This window comes from Staurois parvus, unplaced genomic scaffold (genome assembly GCF_062004578.1).
Source record: "Staurois parvus isolate SC_StPar_1 unplaced genomic scaffold, SC_StPar_1.0 ptg001789l, whole genome shotgun sequence".
Lineage (NCBI taxonomy): Eukaryota > Metazoa > Chordata > Amphibia > Anura > Ranidae > Staurois > Staurois parvus.
Genome location: NW_028319585.1, coordinates 82,682 through 101,188, shown reverse-complemented (window position 1 = coordinate 101,188; position 18,507 = coordinate 82,682). Strand labels below are relative to the sequence as shown.

Genomic DNA, 18,507 nt, shown 5'->3' with positions numbered 1-18,507 from the left:
GGTTACTGCGGCACATCGGTTGAGAAACACTGCTCTAGATCATAGTAGGTCTTGTTTGCAGTGGTGACCAACTGGGCAATTAATTCCAGACTCTCAATCACCTGCTCTTCTCTTAATCAGAAACAACTATTACCTTTTTCCCCCTCCGTAACTCCTCTTTAGCAGATGGTGTCACTCACAATGGAGATACACAAAACAGATATCCCATAGTATAACCCATAAAAAACATTTAAATATAATAGTAAAAACATACATAGACACTTCCAACAATCTGCTTCCAATATGATGTCCTATGTTACTGCTGCTGGCTCTGCCCAGCGCGTTTCGGCCTGAGGGCCATCATCAGGGGCTGGCATTGTGATAATACCTATATAGTTACAGTCACGGCCAAAAATCTTGTCCCACCTGCTTTTCTGTCAGATAAGCTCCACTTTGCCCATAAAATTTCTGCAATTACAGATATTTCAGCATTCTCATGTTTATTTCTTTTGTTTGTATCGGTATGACACAAAAAAGTAGAGAAACAAAAAGCCAAATCTGACACATTTCACGCAAAACCCCAAAAATGGACCGGACAAAATTATTGGCACCTTCTCAAAATTCAAAGAAATAATTGCATTCTAAGTTTGTGATGCTCCTGTAATTTGTCATTAGACTCCCCCATATCAATGACCAGCAGCTGAAAATATAGAAATCCCATCGACAACCGGGGACAATGGTGACAAATGGCCTCCACCTTACTGTTGGGTGTCTCTGTGTGCCACATGGAGCATGGAGGAGAGGAAGAGCAGCAAAGAATTGTCTGAGGATTGGAGAACAAAAATGGTGGAAAAGCATGGACAACCTCAAGGTGACAAGTCCATCTCCAGAGATCTTAATGTTTCTGTGTCCACTGTGCGCAACGTTGTCAAGTGTACAGCCCATGGCACTGTAGCTAATCTCCCTGGATGTGGATGAAAGAGAAAAATTGATTAAAGATTGCAACAAAGGATTGTTGGAATGGTGGCTAAAGAACCTCGACTTCCAGACAAATCCAAGCTGACCTTCAGGCACCGGGTACAACTGTGTCCACTCCCACTATACGTCGCCATCTGAATGAAAAGGGACACTATGGGAGGAGACCCAGGAGGACCCCACTGCTGACACAGAAATATGGTGGGAGACCCAGGAGGACCCCACTGCTGACACAGAAATATGGTGGGAGACCCAGGAGGACCCCACCGCTGACACAGAAGTATGGTAGGAGACCCAGGAGGACCCCACTGCTGACACAGAATTATGGTAGGAGACCCAGGAGGACCCCATTAATAACACAGAAATATGGTAGGAGACCCAGGAGGACCCCACTGCGGACACAGAAGTATGGTAGGAGACCCAGGAGGACCCCACTGCTGACACAGAATTATGGTAGAAGACCCAGGAGGACCCCACTGCTGACACAGAAATATGGTAGGAGACTCAGGAGGACTCCACTGCTGACACAGAAATATGGTAGGAGACCAAGGAGGACCCCACTGCTGACACAGAAATATGGTAGGAGACCCAGGAGGACCCCACTGCTGACACAGAAACATATTGGAAGTCAGATTGGAGTTTGCCAAAACTTACCTGAGGAAGCCAAAATCCTTTTGGGAGAATGTGCTGTGGACAGATAAAACAAAATGGTAGCTTTTTGGTAGTCCATCATTCTACTGTTTTTAGAAAAAGAAATGGAGACCTTTAAAGAAAAGAATCCAGTCCCCCCAGTCACACATGGTGGGGGGTCACTGATGTTTTGGGTTTCTTTGCTGCTTCAGGCACTGGATGTCTTGACCGTGTGCATTAAATCTGAAGACTACCAAAGAATTCCGGGGTGCAATGTAGGGCCTGGTGTCAGAAAGTTGGGTCTCCGTTGACAGAGGTCATGGGTCTTCCAGCAGGACAATGACCCAAAGCACACATCAAAAAGCACCCAGAAATGGTTTCAGACAAATTGCTGGAGAGGACTGAACTGACCAACAATGAGTCCAGATCTCCATCCCATAGAGCTCCTGTGGAGAGATCTCAGAACAGCAGTTGGGAAAAGGAACCCTTCCAATCCGAGAGACCTGGAGCAGTTGGAGGAAGAAGAGCGATCCAAAATTCCAGTAGAGAGGTGGAGGAAACTCATTGATGGTCACAGGAAGCCATTGATTTCACTTATTTTTTCCAAGGGGTGTGCCACCAAATATTACACGGAGGGTGCCAATAATTTTGTCCAGTCTATTTTTGGGGTTTTGCGTGGAATGTGTCAAGACTTTTTTGTGTCATACCAATACATCAAAAGAAATAAACACGAGAATGCCGAAACCTTTGTCATTGCAACAATTTTCTGGGTGAAGTGCTGCGTTATCTGACAGAAATATTTTTGGCCATGACTGTAGATAGGGTTTTGCCCCTCCCATGAACTACTGAGGCTGCCATTGATGACCTCCTTCTGAAAATGGTGGTCATGCTGACCCAGCAGCTTTCTGAGTCACTCACCTGGATCACGTATGGAGCACGTATGCACATAAGGATCTCCTGACTTCACTGCATGCTAGTTCCAGGTCAGTGATCCGGATATGACTGACGTCAGGGGATCAGCATAGAGCCAGTCAACTAAGATTTTCAGATGGAGGGGTCAGCAGTGACAGCCCCCTTATTTGACCTCCGGCTGTGTTGCAGGAGACAATGTACCCCTTAGCAATGATCCAGGTTTCCTTCATCTCTATGTTTCAATGTGAAGAACGTGAACATACAAATCCAAGGATGATGTACTGGCTTCTGTATGTACATGGAGCCCAGAGAGTGTGTGTATTCATCAGTCATATAGGCCTTCTATATACCAGTCAGTCAGGATATATATAATGTACATGGGTCAATGATAATATACGCCAGCTAGTGCGAGAGCTGTGATACTCCAGCACCCCCATGCCGCAAGTATCTCACCATACTTTGTAGTCATGGCATGATCTGACAGCGCTCCATTATATTCTCAGACCTTGGAGTACAAAAAAAAAAAGATAATTTATTATATATATTATACGTACGATCCAACCCGTGGGAGGCGGAGTTTACTTCTGAGTTCTGTCTTTTCCAGGAGAAGCGTCTTGTGTTGACCTTCATCGCTCCCACTCCAGAGGCCTGCAAGCACTTGTGGAAATGTGGCGTTGAGAACCAGTCATTCTACAAGTCAGTATTCCATCACCTCCTCTCTGGATCACTTTGCTGATGTTTTGTGTCTCCTCGGCTCTGTACTGAACATTTCTATGACTTCATTCTTAGACTGGAGAACTCCAACCAGGTCCGTACGGTCTCCAGTAGTAATCTGTTCTTCAAGGGAAGCCGCTTCCGGTACAGGTGAGTGGAGGCGATGGGCGCTAGAAGCGGACTGATATAGAGCCCCGTAATGTCTGTCCTCATGGTTCAGCTGTGTAGCAGTGATGTTTATGAAGTCATTTTGGATAAAATGTACACGGCTCAATAAAATGAAAGGAAAACTTTGTGATCCGAGTCTAGCATCAAGTCAGTGAACCTCCTGGGATATGGATCTGGTCAGGTAAGTAGCAGAGGGGGTTGGTAATCAGTTTCAGCTGCTTTGGTGGTAATGAAATTAACAACAGGTGCACTATATGGGCAACAATGAGACGACTCCCAAAACAGGAATGGTGGAGGCCACTGACATTTTTTCCCTACTCACCTTTTCTGACTGTTTTTCACTAATTTTGCATCTGGCTAGGGTCAGTGTCACTACTGGTAGCATGAGGCCATACCTGGACCCTACACAGGTTGCACAGGCAGTCCAACTCCTCCAGGATGGCACATCAATACGTACCATTGCCAGAAGGTTTGCTGTGTCTCCCAGCACAGTCTCAAGAACATGGAGGAGATTCCAGGAGACAAGAGCTTGGAGGAGATTCCAGGAGACAAGAGCATGGAGGAGATTCCAGGAGACAAGAGCATGGAGGAGATTCCAGGAGACAAGAGCATGGAGGAGATTCCAGGAGACAGGCAGTTACTCTAGGAGGGCTGGACAGGGCTGTAGAAGGTCCTTAACCCATCAGCAGGACCAGTATCTGCTCCTTTGTGCAAGGAGGAACAGGATGAGCCCTGCCAGAGCCCTACAAAATGACCTCCAGCAGGCCACTGGTGTGAATGTCTCTGACCAAAGAATCAGAAACAGACTTCATGAGGGTGGCCTGAGGGCCCGACGTCCTCTAGTGGGTCCTGTGCTCACTGCCCGGCACCATAGAGCTGGATTGGCATTGGCCATAGAACACCAGAATTGGCAGGTCCACCACTGGCACCCTGTGCTTTTCACAGATGAGAGCAGGTTCCCCCTGAGCACATGTGACAGACATGAAGGGTCTGGAGAAGCCGTGGAGAACGTTCTGCTGCCTGTAACATCGTTCAGCATGACTGTTCTGGTGGTGGGTCAGTGATGGTCTGGGGAGGCATATCCATGGAGGGACACACAGACCTCTACAGGCTAGACAGAGGCACCCTGACTGCCATTAGGTATCGGGATGAAATCCTTGGACCCATTGTCAGACCCTACGCTGGTGCAGTGGGTCCTGGGTTCCTCCTTGTGTAGGGGGTCCTGGGTTCCTTATGGTGCAGTGGGTCCTGGGTTCCTCCTGGTGCAGTGGGTCCTGGGTTCCTCCTGGTGCAGTGGGTCCTGGGTTCCTCCTGGTGCAGTGGGTCCCGGGTTCCTCCTGGTGCAGACAATGCCCGGCCTCATGTGGTGACAGTATGCAGGCAGTTCCTGGAGGATGAAGGAATTGATACCATTGAATGGCCCCCACGCTCACCTGACCTAAATCCAACAGACCACCTCTGGGATGTCATGTTTCTGTCCATCCGACGCCGCCAGGTTGCACCTCAGACTGTCCAGGAGCTCAGTCCAGATCTGGGAGGAAATACCCCAGGACACCATCCGTGGTCTCATTAGGAGCCTCCTACGACATTGTCAGGCATGCATACAAGCACGTGGGGGCCACACAAACTACTGAGGACCATTCTGAGTTGCTGCAATGACATTTCACCAACATGGACTCGCCTGCTGCATCATTTCTTCACTTTGATTTTCGGGGTGTCTTTGAATTCAGTCCTCTGTAGGTCGATCATTTCCATCAAACAATGGGGTGTCCTTACATTCCTCACCCATCCCCCATCCATGTCAGTATAGAGATCCAGCAGGAGATTCCTCCCCATTGAGATCTGATGGGTTTTCAGAGTCTTCCTTTCATTGTTTTGAGCCGTGTATATATATATAGTATATGGTTCAGACATACAATGTTCATTTCACAAATCTCAGTGAGTGTAAGAGATAGTAGTCCCTGTAGTAGCCCTTATAGGCCTCAGTTATACTTGTGTTGCCCTCTGAAGAGCGATGTGTGTTCAAATTGCTCTTCAGAAAGCTTTTGACAGTGAGGACCATTGTGTCGCCAATTTTTTTTAACCCTCTAAATGCTGGACTGCCACATCACAAACATTGCCTTGCGCGGTTGAGGGGTGGTTGCAGTGCGCCCCCATTCGCTTGAATTATTGTGAAGGTGTGAAGTGCAACCCATTCAAGCAGATGTGGGAGCACTGCAACTCCCCTCCCCCACCCACCTCTTTGTGCCTGCACTGTCCTTCTAAAAGGCGCAGGGTGCATGCTTCATACCCAGAGGTTTGGGAACCAGGAACAAGTAGGCGAGAATAGGCCCGGGTTCACATGCGATTTGTATGTGGTGCAATTGGAGCCAGGGGACGGAGACTTCTGATCCGGGGGCGGAGACTTCTGATCTGGGGGCAGAGACTTCTGATCCGGGGGCGGAGACTTCTGATCCGGGGGCGGAGACTTCTGATCCGAGCCATTTGGGGGATTTCTGTTATTAGGATTTAAAAAGGAGCCAAACAACAATATGATAATAAATGGCTTCATATGATCATCATCCTTAACCACCTCCCGTTCGGCCGTTGTATATAAACAGCCTCCACACCCCCTGCTTGTGTGCGCTCCCTGGGAGCACGCAGCACCACAATCTGGTGCCCGCTGTGTCCTCCAGACACAGTGGAACACCGATCGTTGTACGGGACCTCTGTGCGAGGTCCTGATCATCTGATTGCTGATTGGCCAATCAGTGGTCACATGCAGAGTAGTACACAAGATGTCACTTCTGACATCATTGCTTACTACGTGTGAAATCTGTGAATGATCACAGAGATCACATGGTACAGGGCCATTCACAACAGCCTTGTACCATGTGACAAGCTGTGACCAATTGCAGCTCTCACAGTATTTCTCAATGGCTGCAGGAATGCAGCCAGAGAGAAGGAGAAATGATCGCTTTTACATCCTTTATGGGGGTAAAAGCAATCAGTGTAAACAAAAAAAATAAACTAAATCTTCATCACCCCCCACAAGTAGTACAGTGTCACCATGGTGACTGTACTGCAAGGGTGGCAGTATGTAAAAAAAAACAAAAACATAAATAATAATGTAAAAAAATAAAATAAAAATAAATAAAATGTTTAAAAATTTTAATTTTTGGTTATAAACTAATTTGGGTTATTTTTTTCTTACTAAAAAGATAACAGAATACATTTTGGCCAATATTTATGATGAAATACTATTTATTTGCAAAACACTTTTTTTCAAAATTTGTGGACTTTTTCATTTACATAGCAAAAAAAAAATCCCAGCGGTGAATAAATACCACCAAAATAAAGCTTTATCTGTCTCAAAAAAATGCTAAATTCACATGGGTACAGTGTTGCATGACCGCGCAATTGTCATTCAAAGTGTGACAGCGCTGAAAGTACTAAGTCATGTTTTGTGAAGGGGATGAAATCCTTCTTTCCCTCATGAACATGCAGATCAGTCATCATTTGTTAGACGCATTTCTGCTGAATTTGTTGTTGTATTCTGTCTCTCAGTGTTACACCGAACATTCCATTGTTAGACCAATCATTTCTGTGTGAGGGGCGAACATTCCATTGTTAGACCGATCGTTTCTGTGTGAGGGGCGAACATTCCATTGTTAGACCGATCATTTCTGTGTGAGGGGCGAACATTCCATTGTTAGACCGATCATTTCTGTGTGAGGGGCGAACATTCCATTGTTAGACCGATCATTTCTGTGTGAGGGACGAACATTCCATTGTTAGACCGATCATTTCTGTGTGAGGGGCGAACATTCCATTGTTAGACCGATCATTTCTGTGTGAGGGGCGAACATTCAGCATCAGCCGGGGAGCAAATACACATTTCCTGCACTGTATATATAGTTAGTCTGGCTGAAAAAAAGACAAAAGTCTTAAGTTGGAACAATAAAAGTTTGACATATTTCTCTTCTTCTAATAGCGGACGAGTCGCCAAAGAAGTGATGGAATCCAGTGCAAAAATCAAGAGGGATCCTCCTGAGATCCACAGGTAAGCGCACCGACACCCACCAATCCCGTTCTTTGCTTGGTTTTCATTCATGAGATGTAGGCGACGTCTGTTTGGTGCATCTTCCTGCGCAGCATAGCGACAATGGGGGAGATAGAGAGGTAGGAGTAGAATAGGCCGCATTTTTCCTGCACAGAACTGTACTGGAACGCAGTAAAACACATAAAAAACGCACCAAAAACGCACATGTCCCTATTTAAATTGAAGAAGAGTGGGAAAAAAAATGAAATGGGAATGCGTAAAAAACGCACCAGCACATGCCAAAAATGTGCATACAAAACGCATCCGGAGCGCATGTGGACTGTGTTTCTGTAGTGTGAACTGACTCTTAGGGCCGGGTCACACTCCATGCGTTTCAGTTGCTTTTTTTCTGCATCCAAAACGCACAGAAAGTAGGTGATATGGTTGTCAGTGTCAGAGATCACATCAGCGTTTGCAGTTCCAGTGCGTTCCGGTTGCAGAAAAAAAAGTAGAACAGGCGGCATTTTTTCCAGCACAGAACTGTACTGGAACGTGGTAAGAACGCACCAAAAACGCACTGGAACGCACATGTCCCTGTTTAACCACTTGCCGACCGCGCATAGCCGAATGACGGCTTCACCGCGGCCGGCCAGTTCTGAGTGGACGTCATATGACGTCCTCCCAGAACGCGCTCTCCTGCGCGCCCCAGGGGGCGCGCACCCGGCGATCTCCGTGATCGCTGTGTCCTACGGACACAGCTGATCACGAGATGTGGTGAAAGGCCGATCCCACCGGCCTTTTACCACGTGATCAGCGGTGTCCAATGACACGCTGATCACAGGAAAATGCAAGTGCCGGTTCTCGGCTGCACTTTCCTCACGCTGTCAGATCGTGAGGAAAGTACTGCCGAGAACCGGCAGTTGTCAGAGCGGGGATCGGCACCGATCATCAGGGCACTGATGATCAGTGCCCTGATGATCGGTGCCCAGCAGTGACCCCCGCAAGTTCCGATCAGCTGTGCGCCCACTAGCCCCGCCCACCCATTCCCAGCAGTGCCCCCACCTGTGCCCAGCAGTGCCCCCACCTGTGCCACTCTGCAGTGCCACCTACCTGTGCCCAGCAGTGCCACCTACATGTGCCCAGCAGTGCCACCCACCTGTGCCCACCCACCTGTGCCCACCAGCGCCACCCACCTGTGCCCACCAGTGCCACCCACCTGTGCCCACCCACCAGTGCTGTCCACCAGTGCCACCCACCAGTGCTGCCAGTCAGTGCCACCAGTCAGTGCCCAGGGGTTGTGCCAGTCAGTGCCGCCAGTCAGTGCCCAGAAGTGATGCCAGTCAGTGCCGTCTATCAGTACCCATCATCAGTGTCACCTATCAGTGCCGCCTATCAGTGCTGCATATCAGTGCCGCCTATCCGTGACCCCTAATTAGTGCTGTCTATCAGTGCCGCCTATCCGTGCCACCTCATTAGTACTGCCTATCAGTGCCCTTTAGTGCTGCCTATCAGTGCCCATCAGTGCCGCCTCATCAACGCAAATCAGTGAAGGAGAAAAAATACCTGTTTGAAAAATTTTATAAAAGAAACAAATAAACTTTTTTTTTTTTTTCAAATTTTTTGCACTTTTTTTAATTTATAGCGCAAAAAGTAAAGCGCCCAGTGGCGATTAAATACCACCAAAAGAAAGCTCTATTTGTGAGAAAAAAATGATCAAAATTTCATATGGGTACAATGTTGCATGACCGCGCAATTGTCAATCAAAGTGCGGCAGCGCTGAAAGCTGAAAATTGGCCTGGTAAGGAAGGGGGTATAAGTGCCTGGTAGGCGAGGGGTTAAATTAAAGAAAAAGAGTGGGAAAAAAATTAAATGGGATGCATAAAAATCGCACTGGAATGTGTCAAAAACTCACCATAATGTGCCAAAAATGCCCATACAAAAACGCATCCAGAACACGTGGACTGTTTCAGTTGTGTGAACCGACTCTTAGGGCCACTTCACACTTCATGCGTTTCAGTTGCTTTTTTTTCTGCATCCAAAACACCCATAAAGTAGGTGATATGGTGGTCAGTGTCATAGTTCCCATCAGTGTTTGTGGTTCCGGTGCGTTCCGGGTGCAGAAAAAAAGTAGAACAGGAAATTTTCCTGCACAGAACTGTACTGGAATGCGATAAAACACACCAAAAACGCACCGGAACGCATTGTCACTATTTACATTGAAGAAAAAACGCGTCAAAAACGCACCACATTGAGCCAAAACTGCACATACAAGAATGCATCCAGAACGCACAGAAAGTCGGTGATATGGTGGTCAGCGTCATCGGTCACATCGGCGCTCGCAGTTCCAGTGCGTTCCGGGTGCAGGAAAAAAAAGTAGAACAGGCGGCATTTTTCCTGCACAGAACTGTACTGGAACGTGGTAAAACGCATCAAAGAGCACACCAAAAACGCACATGACTCTGACCACCCTATCACCTACTTTCTGTGCGTTTTGGATGCAGAAAAAAAGCAACTGAAACACATGGAGTGTGAAGAGGCCCTAAGAGTCAGTTCACACTATATAAACGCAGTCCACATGCGCTCCGGATGCGTTTTTGTATGCTCATTCTTGGCGCGTTTTTGGCATGTGCTGGTGCATTTTTTATGCATCCCATTTCATTTCTTTCCCACTCTTTTTCTTCAATTTAAATAGAGACATGTGCATTTTTGGTGCGTTCCGGTGCGGTTTTTATGAGCTTTAATGCGTTCCAGTACAGTTCCGTGCAGAAAAAAATGTGCCCTGTTCTACTTTTTTACTGCAACCAGAACGCACTTCAACTGCAAGCATGTGACCGATGACACTGACAACCATATCACCAACTTTCTATGCGTTTTGGATGCAGAAAAAAAAACTGAAATGCATGGAGTGTGAACCGGTCCTAAATAGAGACATGTGCGTTTTTTTATGTGCTTTACTGCGTTCCAGCCAGGGGCAGACTGACCATTCAAGCACTGGTGAACTGCCCTGAGGGCCCGGGGTCAGTAGGGGGCCCCATGAAATGCCCCTGGTACCTTTTATTGGCATTTTCATAGGCTTTTTTGGGTGTGAGCGAGGACACAGGGGCCCCATGATCCCATACTGCCCGGGGGCCCCATGAGTTGTCAGTCTGCCCCTGGTTCCAGCAACTGAAACACATGTTGTCGGTTTGTACTATAGAATCACAGTCCACATGCGTTCCAGATGCGTTTTTGCATGCGCATTTTTGGCATGTTGTGGTGCATTTTTGACGCGTTCTGGTGCGTTTTTGATTCATTTTTTACCTGTTCCACTGCGTTTTTTATGCAACCCATTTCATTTTTTCTTCACTCTTTTTCTTTAGTTTAAATAGACTGGAATGCATAAAAAACGCAGTGGAACAGGTAAAAAATGAATCAAAAACGCACCAGAACACGCATACAAAATGGCACGCGGAAGGCACCCAGACTGCGTTTCTATAGTGTGCCCCGCCCGGAATCTCTCTTGTCATTGTACATCCAGGAAGATATCCGGATACAATGTAACACTTCCAGGAACATGTGAGGTCATTGCGCCCCCCTCAGGTGGAGGCGTGTAGTACGGATGTATTGGATCGCAGTGCTAACCCCATGTGTGCCGTCACAGGGCGGGGATGGTCCCGAGTCGCAGTTGTCCCTCCATCAGCCATGGACTGCGGTTGAGCAGCGTTCCGCGGACTCGCAGGAGAGCCGTACACATATCCATCATGGAAGGTATGCCGGCCGCTCCGCTCCAATCACGTGTCATGTATGTTAACCCCTTCGCTGCCACGGCTGTTTCTGCATTTTTCCTTTCTGAAAGCGATAACCCTCAAGAATAAAATGGCGGCCGTCGCATGTTGCGTGATATTGGCGCGCATGTTTATCAAACGCGTATGTTCCACAGAAGTTACACCGACGTTCATTTTACTGCGCATTTTATTGATTTAATAAAACTGGAGGGTGCAACATCTGGAGCAGCTCTGCACAGGAGCCAATCAGCTTCAGGGTTGTACGGTCAAAGCCTCACTGAACCAGCTGAAAGTAGAAGCCGATTGGCTCCCAGGCACCGCTGCAGCAGATTTTGCACTTTCTGGTTTTACTTAATCAATTTATCACCCCAAGTAACGAGATACCAAACGTGTCGAGCCTTAAAATTGCGCACACTTGTGAAACGGCGACAATCTTCAGTACTCAGAATTGTCCTGCAGGTGGCGCTTTACCAGTCATTACAGATCATAATTATGGAGGGAAAGTGTTCCTGAACCCCCAACAGTACAATCAGTCTGTAGATGCAGGAAAGCGTGCTTGTTATACTCACTGTGGGACCTAAGGGGTTAATCCTCCGCATTGTGTAAAAAGGCTGTTTGATCCTGTCTTCTCTGATCCTCCCCTTGCAGGGTCCAGGGAGAGAGCGGATATAGTGAATGCGGGGTCCGGGGAGAGCGTATATAGTGAATGCAGGGTCCGTGGAGAGCGGATATAGTGAATGCGGGTTCCGGGGAGAGCGGATATAGTGAATGCGGGGTCCGGGGAGAGCGGATATAGTGAATGCGGGGTCCGGGGAGAGCGGATATAGTGAATGCGGGGTCCGGGGAGAGCGGATATAGTGAATGCGGGGTCCGGGGAGAGCGGATATAGTGAATGCGGGGTCCGGGGAGAGCGGATATAGTGAATGCAGGGTCCGGGGAGAGCGGATATAGTGAATGCGGGGTCCGGGGAGAGCGGATACAATGAATGCGGGGTCCGGGGAGAGTGGATATAGTGAATGCAGGGTCCGGGGAGAGCGGATATAGTGAATGCGGGGTCCGGGGAGAGCGGATATAGTGAATGCGGGGTCCGGGGAGAGCGGATACAATGAATGCGGGGTCCGGGGAGAGCGGATATAGTGAATGCTGGGTCTGGGGAGAGCGGATATAGTGAATGCGGGGTCCGGGGAGAGGGGATATAGTGAATGCAGGGTCCGGGGAGAGCGGATATAGTGAATGCGGGGTCCGGGGAGAGGGGATATAGTGAATGCAGGGTCCGGGGAGAGCGGATATAGTGAATGCGGGGTCCGGGGAGAGCGGATATAGTGAATGCGGGGTCCGGGGAGAGCGGATATAGTGAATGCGGGGTCCGGGGAGAGCGGATATAGTGAATGCTGGGTCCGGGGAGAGCGGATATAGTGAATGCGGGGTCCGGGGAGAGCGGATATAGTGAATGCTGGGTCCGGGGAGAGCGGATATAGTGAATGCGGGGTCCGGGGAGAGCGGATATAGTGAATGCGGGGTCCGGGGAGAGCGGATATAGTGAATGCGGGGTCCGGGGAGAGCGGATATAGTGAATGCGGGGTCCGGGGAGAGCGGATACAGTGAATGCGGGGTCCGGGGAGAGCGGATATAGTGAATGCGGGGTCCGGGGAGAGCGGATATAGTGAATGCGGGGTCCGGGGAGAGCAGATATAGTGGATGCGGGGTCCGGGGAAAGCGGATATAGTGAATGCGGGGTCCGGGGAGAGCGGATATAGTGAATGCGGGGTCCGGGGAGAGCGGATATAGTGAATGCGGGGTCTGTGGGGGAGAGCGGATATAGGACCCTGCATTCACTATATCTGGTCTCACACAGTACTGGTTAAAGCTTGTAGGAGGAGTTTTTCATTCTGCTCTAGGAGGATGCAGAACCCCTGACCTCTGTCTGGACAGTGCTGATTGGCCCTGTGCTGATCACATAGTCTCTAGCTATAACACCAAACTGAGCATGTGCAGAGTGACTCCACATGATATGTCTTATCAGGAGATAAGAGGGGGGTGCTGGAAGAAGGGGAGGATCAGAGAAGACAGGATCAAGCAGCCTTTTTTACACATTGCAGAGGATTAACCCCTTAGGTCCCACATATAACAAGCACGCTTTACTGCATCTACAGACTGATTGTACTGTTGGGGGTTCAGTAACACTGTAAAATTTTGCATTCCTGTGAAATCAGGAACCCCCCCACGGTCCCCCAAATGCTCCTTAGGTCATGCTTTAAAATATGATTTCAGGCCTGAAGATGACACAAAACCCCCCAAACAGGATATATTTTCTGACAGCAGAGACCCCGGAGGATAAAATAGCGGTGGTTCTAATTTTTTAATGTCACGCGATATTATCGCCAAGGTCTAAGAAACGCCAAGTTTCAGTAAGAAAACACAATAAAGTGAATTTTAGGGCAAACAAACGCAATATATTACCAAATTTTTAGTAAAATATAAAAGACGAGGCTGCGCCGAGTATAAAGACACCCAACATGCCAAACCTTACATTTGTGTGCGCCGGAGAAATGGCGACAAACGTCCGTCCCCTGTATTTTCTATAGGTGACGCTTCAAAAGTTTGAGTCATACACTTTTTATGGTTCAAATCGCATCCGAACCCTTTTTTGCATCACATGGGTGTTCTCTCATCACATGGGTGTTCTCTCACAACACGGGTGTTCTCTCATCACATGGGTGTTCTCTCATCACATGGGTGTTTTCTCACAACATGGGTGTTCTCTCACCACACGGGTGTCCTTGTATCACACGGGTGTCCTTGTATCACACGGGTGTCCTCGTATCACACGGGTGTTCTCACGTCACACGGGTGTTCTCGTATCACACGGGTGTTCTCGTATCACACGGGTGTTCTCTCATCACACGGGTGTTCTCTCATCACACGGGTGTCCTTGTATCACACGGGTGTCCTTGTATCACACGGGTGTTCTCACGTCACACGGGTGTTCTCGTATCACACGGGTGTTCTCGTATCACACGGGTGTTCTCTCATCACACGGGTGTTCTCTCATCACACGGGTGTTCTCTCATCACACGGGTGTTCTCGTATCACATGGGTGTTCTCACGTCACACGGGTGTTCTCTCATCTCACGGGTGTTCTCGTATCACATGGGTGTTCTCGTATCACACGGGTGTTCTCACGTCACACGGGTGTTCTCGTATCACATGGGTGTTCTAGCATCACATTTTGGGATGTCTCGGGGTGTCATTAATTTATCACTGACACCCGCACCAGATCACATGAACGCCCTGTGATTGCAATGCGGTGCAGGAAGCGCGCTGGACTCGCAGCATTTCCCCGCGCCGCATCGGTGTGAACCGGGTCTTAGTGTCGTCTGTGGAGATTTGGGGTTCCGTTGTGTCTTGTAATTCCATGGAGTGCGCACAATTGTAAAACATGACATGTTTGGTATCTATTTACCCGACAACTCCGTATTTGTGTTGCGTTGTCGGTTCAAATCCCAACCACGGCACCACCTGCATGGAGTTTGCATGTTCTCCCTGTGCCTGCGTGGGTCTCCTCCGGGTACTCCAGTTTCCTCCCACACTCCAAAGACATGCTGGGACATTAATTGGCTCCTGTCTAAATTGTCCCTAGTATGTGTATGTATGAATGTGAGTTAGGGATCTTGGATTGTACGCCCCTTGAGGGTTAGGGACCTTAGATTGTACGCCCCTTGAGGGTTAGGGATCTTGGATTGTACGCCCCTTGAGGGTTAGGGACCTTAGATTGTACGCCCCTTGAGGGTTAGGGATCTTGGATTGTACGCCCCTTGAGGGTTAGGGACCTTAGATTGTACGCCCCTTGAGGGTTAGGGACCTTAGATTGTACGCCCCTTGAGGGTTAGGGATCTTGGATTGTACGCCCCTTGAGGGTTAGGGATCTTGGATTGTACGCCCCTTGAGGGTTAGGGATCTTGGATTGTACGCCCCTTGAGGGTTAGGGACCTTAGATTGTACGCCCCTTGAGGGTTAGGGATCTTGGATTGTACGCCCCTTGAGGGTTAGGGATCTTGGATTGTATGCCCCTTGAGGGTTAGGGATCTTGGATTGTACGCCCCTTGAGGGTTAGGGACCTTAGATTGTACGCCCCTTGAGGGTTAGGGACCTTAGATTGTACGCCCCTTGAGGGTTAGGCCCCTTTCACACGGGCGTACCATTTTTTTCATCCGTTTTCATCCATTTACAACCCATTTTTTGCCTGTTTACATCCATCTTCATCCGTTTACATCAGTTTTTGGCCATTTACATCCCATTTTTTTTCTGTTTACATCCATCTTCGTCCTTATACATCCGTTTAAATCTATTTTTTTTTCAATTTACATCTATTTTCTGTCCGTTTACATCTGTTTTGGTCCATTTACATCCCATTATTTGTCTGTTTTACATCCATTTTCCGTCCGTTCCGTGTTTTTTTTTTAAATAGGGTTTTCTTCTGTTCACAAAAATAGATGAAAACGGATGCGGACATTACCGGATGTAAACAAATGATTATCCGTTTACATCTGCAAGTCCAAAGAAATACATGGGGGTCCATTTTCCATCCGTAAATGGAGAGATGAAAAACGAACATACGGAACGCCTGGGTTAGGGACTGATGGGAATGTACAATATATATGTAAAGCGCTGCGTACATTGATGGCGCAATATAAGTACCTGGAATAAAAAACATTGTGTTCATTTCATTGTAATCAATATGCGTTTGAAAAATAAATGCGCAAATATCGTGCGACTTAAAAATTGTGACTACCACAATTTTATTCTCCATGGTCTCTGCTTTTGCAAAATTTTTACATCCATTTTTTGGTCCATTTACATCCATTTTTGTCCGTTTTCTTCTGATTACATCTGCTTTTGTCCATTTACATCCATTTTTCATCCTTGAAAATGGACAAAAACGGATGTACAAGGATGAAAAATGGATGTAAATGGACAAAAACGGATGTAATCAGATGAAAACAGATGAAAATGGACAAAAACGGATGCAATCAGATGAAAACAGATGAAAATGGACAAAAACGGATGTACATCTGTTTTCATCTGATTACATTCATTTTTGTCCATTTACATCCATTTTTCATCCTTGTACTTCCATTTTTGTCCATTTATATCCATTTTCATCAGTTTTTGTCCATTTTCATCTGTTTTTTATCTGATTACATCCGTTTTTGTTCATTTACATCCATTTTTCATCCTTGTACATCCGTTTTTGTTCATTTACATCCATTTTTCATCCTTGTACATCTGTTTTTGTCCCTTTACATCCGTTTTCATCGGTTTTTGTCCGTTTCCATCTGTTTTTCATCTGATTACATCTGTTTTTTGTCCATTTACATCCATTTTTCATCCTTGTACATCTGTTTTTTTCCATTTTCATCCGTTTTCGTCAGTTTTTGTCCATTTTCATCTGATTACATCCGTTTTTGTCAATTTACATCCATTTTTCATCCTTGTACGTCTGTTTGTGTCTGGTTTTGTCCATTTTCATCTGTTTTTCATCCTTGTACATCCATTTTTGTCCTTTTTCATCTGTTTACATCCGTTTTTGTCCATTTTCATCCGTTTCTCATCCGATCACATCTGTTTTTGTCCGTGTTTCATCAGTTTTTCATTCAATTACATCTGTTTTTGTCCATTTTCATCTGTTTTACATCTGTTTTTCATCCAATTACATCTATTTTTGCCCATTTACATCCGTTTTTCATCCATTTACATACATTTTTGTCCGTTTTCATCCAATTACATCCATTTTAGTCAGTTTTTCATCCCTTTTTTATCCAATTCCATCCGTTTTAGTCCGTTTTTCATCCGATTACATCTGTTTTATCCATTTTCATCCGATTACATCCATTTTCATACGTTTTTGTCTGTTTACATAAGTTTCGATCACTTTTTTTCCTTTTTCATCCATTTTTCATCTGTTTTGTCCATTTACATCCTTTTTTGTCTGTTTACATCAGTTTTTGTACGTTTTCATCCCTTTTTAATCTGTTTACATCCATTTTTGTCCATTTACATCCATTTTTCATCCTTTTTTGTCCGTTTACATCAGTTTTTGTACATTTTCATCCAATTACATCCATTTTAGTCCATTTGTCATCCCTTTTTCATCTGATTACATCTGTTTTTGTCCATTTTCATCTGTATTTCATCCGATCACATCCGTTTCATATGTTTTTGTCAGTTTACATCAGTTTTCATCATTTTTTTTGTCCATTTTCATCCGGTTTTCATCTGTTTACATCCGTTTTTGTCCATTTACATCAGTATTTCATCCTCTTTTGGTCTGATTACATCCCTTTTTGTCCGTTTTCATTCACTTCTCTTCCATTTTTCATCCGATTTCTTCCTTTAACATCCATTTTTGATCTGGTTACATTTGTTTTAATTTCGTTAATTTTGGGTTTGCAATAATTTCTAGCAAAAAAAATAATTTCTAGCAAATTTTAACGTCTGCAAAAAAAAACAATCACCAAATTCCCGGCTGACGAGTGTCGCACCTCTTTATTTGCCGGTGAAGGATGTGATCCCGGGCAGGTGGGCATGTGTCGGAGATCCAGAGCAAGCCATATGGGTCAGTGTCTGGGGGGGGCGGGGTATGGTCAGTGTCTGGGGGGGGGGCGGGGTATGGTCAGTGTCTGCCAGCGTGCGACATTTGTGGGAAGCGACAGCTGGACGCCCAGCCTTCAGAGTCATCAGGAACTGCTGCCGCCGGAGCTCGGCTGGTAAATATTCGAGCGCCTAAAATAGCTGCCGGGAAGCCAGAAGCTTCACCTTGTATGTCGGAGGGGAGGGGGGGGAGGGGGAGGCACGCCGGGTGCGAGGACGGGTGCGAGGACAGGAACGAATACACACAAGGGAAGGTGGTAGGAAGAGAAGGTATCCAGGACCTGAACCGACAGCGACTCTGCGACTTAGCGGGACGAGAGGGGATTCGGTTGCGTCATCGGTGGAGGAAGAGCGGACGATTGGCCGACATGGTGAAGTGTCTGATCCGCATTAGGACGAAGGTGAACGTTCACCTGCGTATGATCAACCACTGCTACCGAGACGTGAAGATCCGCGTGCTCAGCCTGGGGCCGAGGCTGTTGGGTCGAGCTCTGGGGGCCCTGCCTCTGTTCCCGGCTCTGACCGGAGGGGCCCCGTCTAGGACCACCACCGCGCCAAACCCACCGACCTCCGTATTCCGAGAGATGGGGATCACAGGTGAATGTCCAACCACCCGAGAACACCTTCCAGGTCGATGTACCGGGGAGGGTTTACCGAAGGCCAATCGGTCGTTCGACTTTGCTAAGGGAAGCT

General features: G+C 47.1%; 1 protein-coding gene across 2 annotated transcripts in view; it reads left to right on the top strand.

Moving 5' to 3' along the window:
* Positions 1–18,507, top strand: part of FRMD5 (FERM domain containing 5) — a 170,408-nt gene that overhangs the window by 125,808 nt on the left and 26,093 nt on the right. For both annotated transcript variants that reach the window (XM_089663860.1, XM_089663859.1), the window contains exons 10-13: positions 3,101–3,192; positions 3,286–3,360; positions 7,352–7,420; positions 11,040–11,146. In XM_089663860.1, the coding sequence (XP_089519986.1) occupies positions 3,101–3,192; positions 3,286–3,360; positions 7,352–7,420; positions 11,040–11,146 (343 nt within the window). The remainder of the gene's footprint in view (positions 1–3,100; positions 3,193–3,285; positions 3,361–7,351; positions 7,421–11,039; positions 11,147–18,507) is intronic.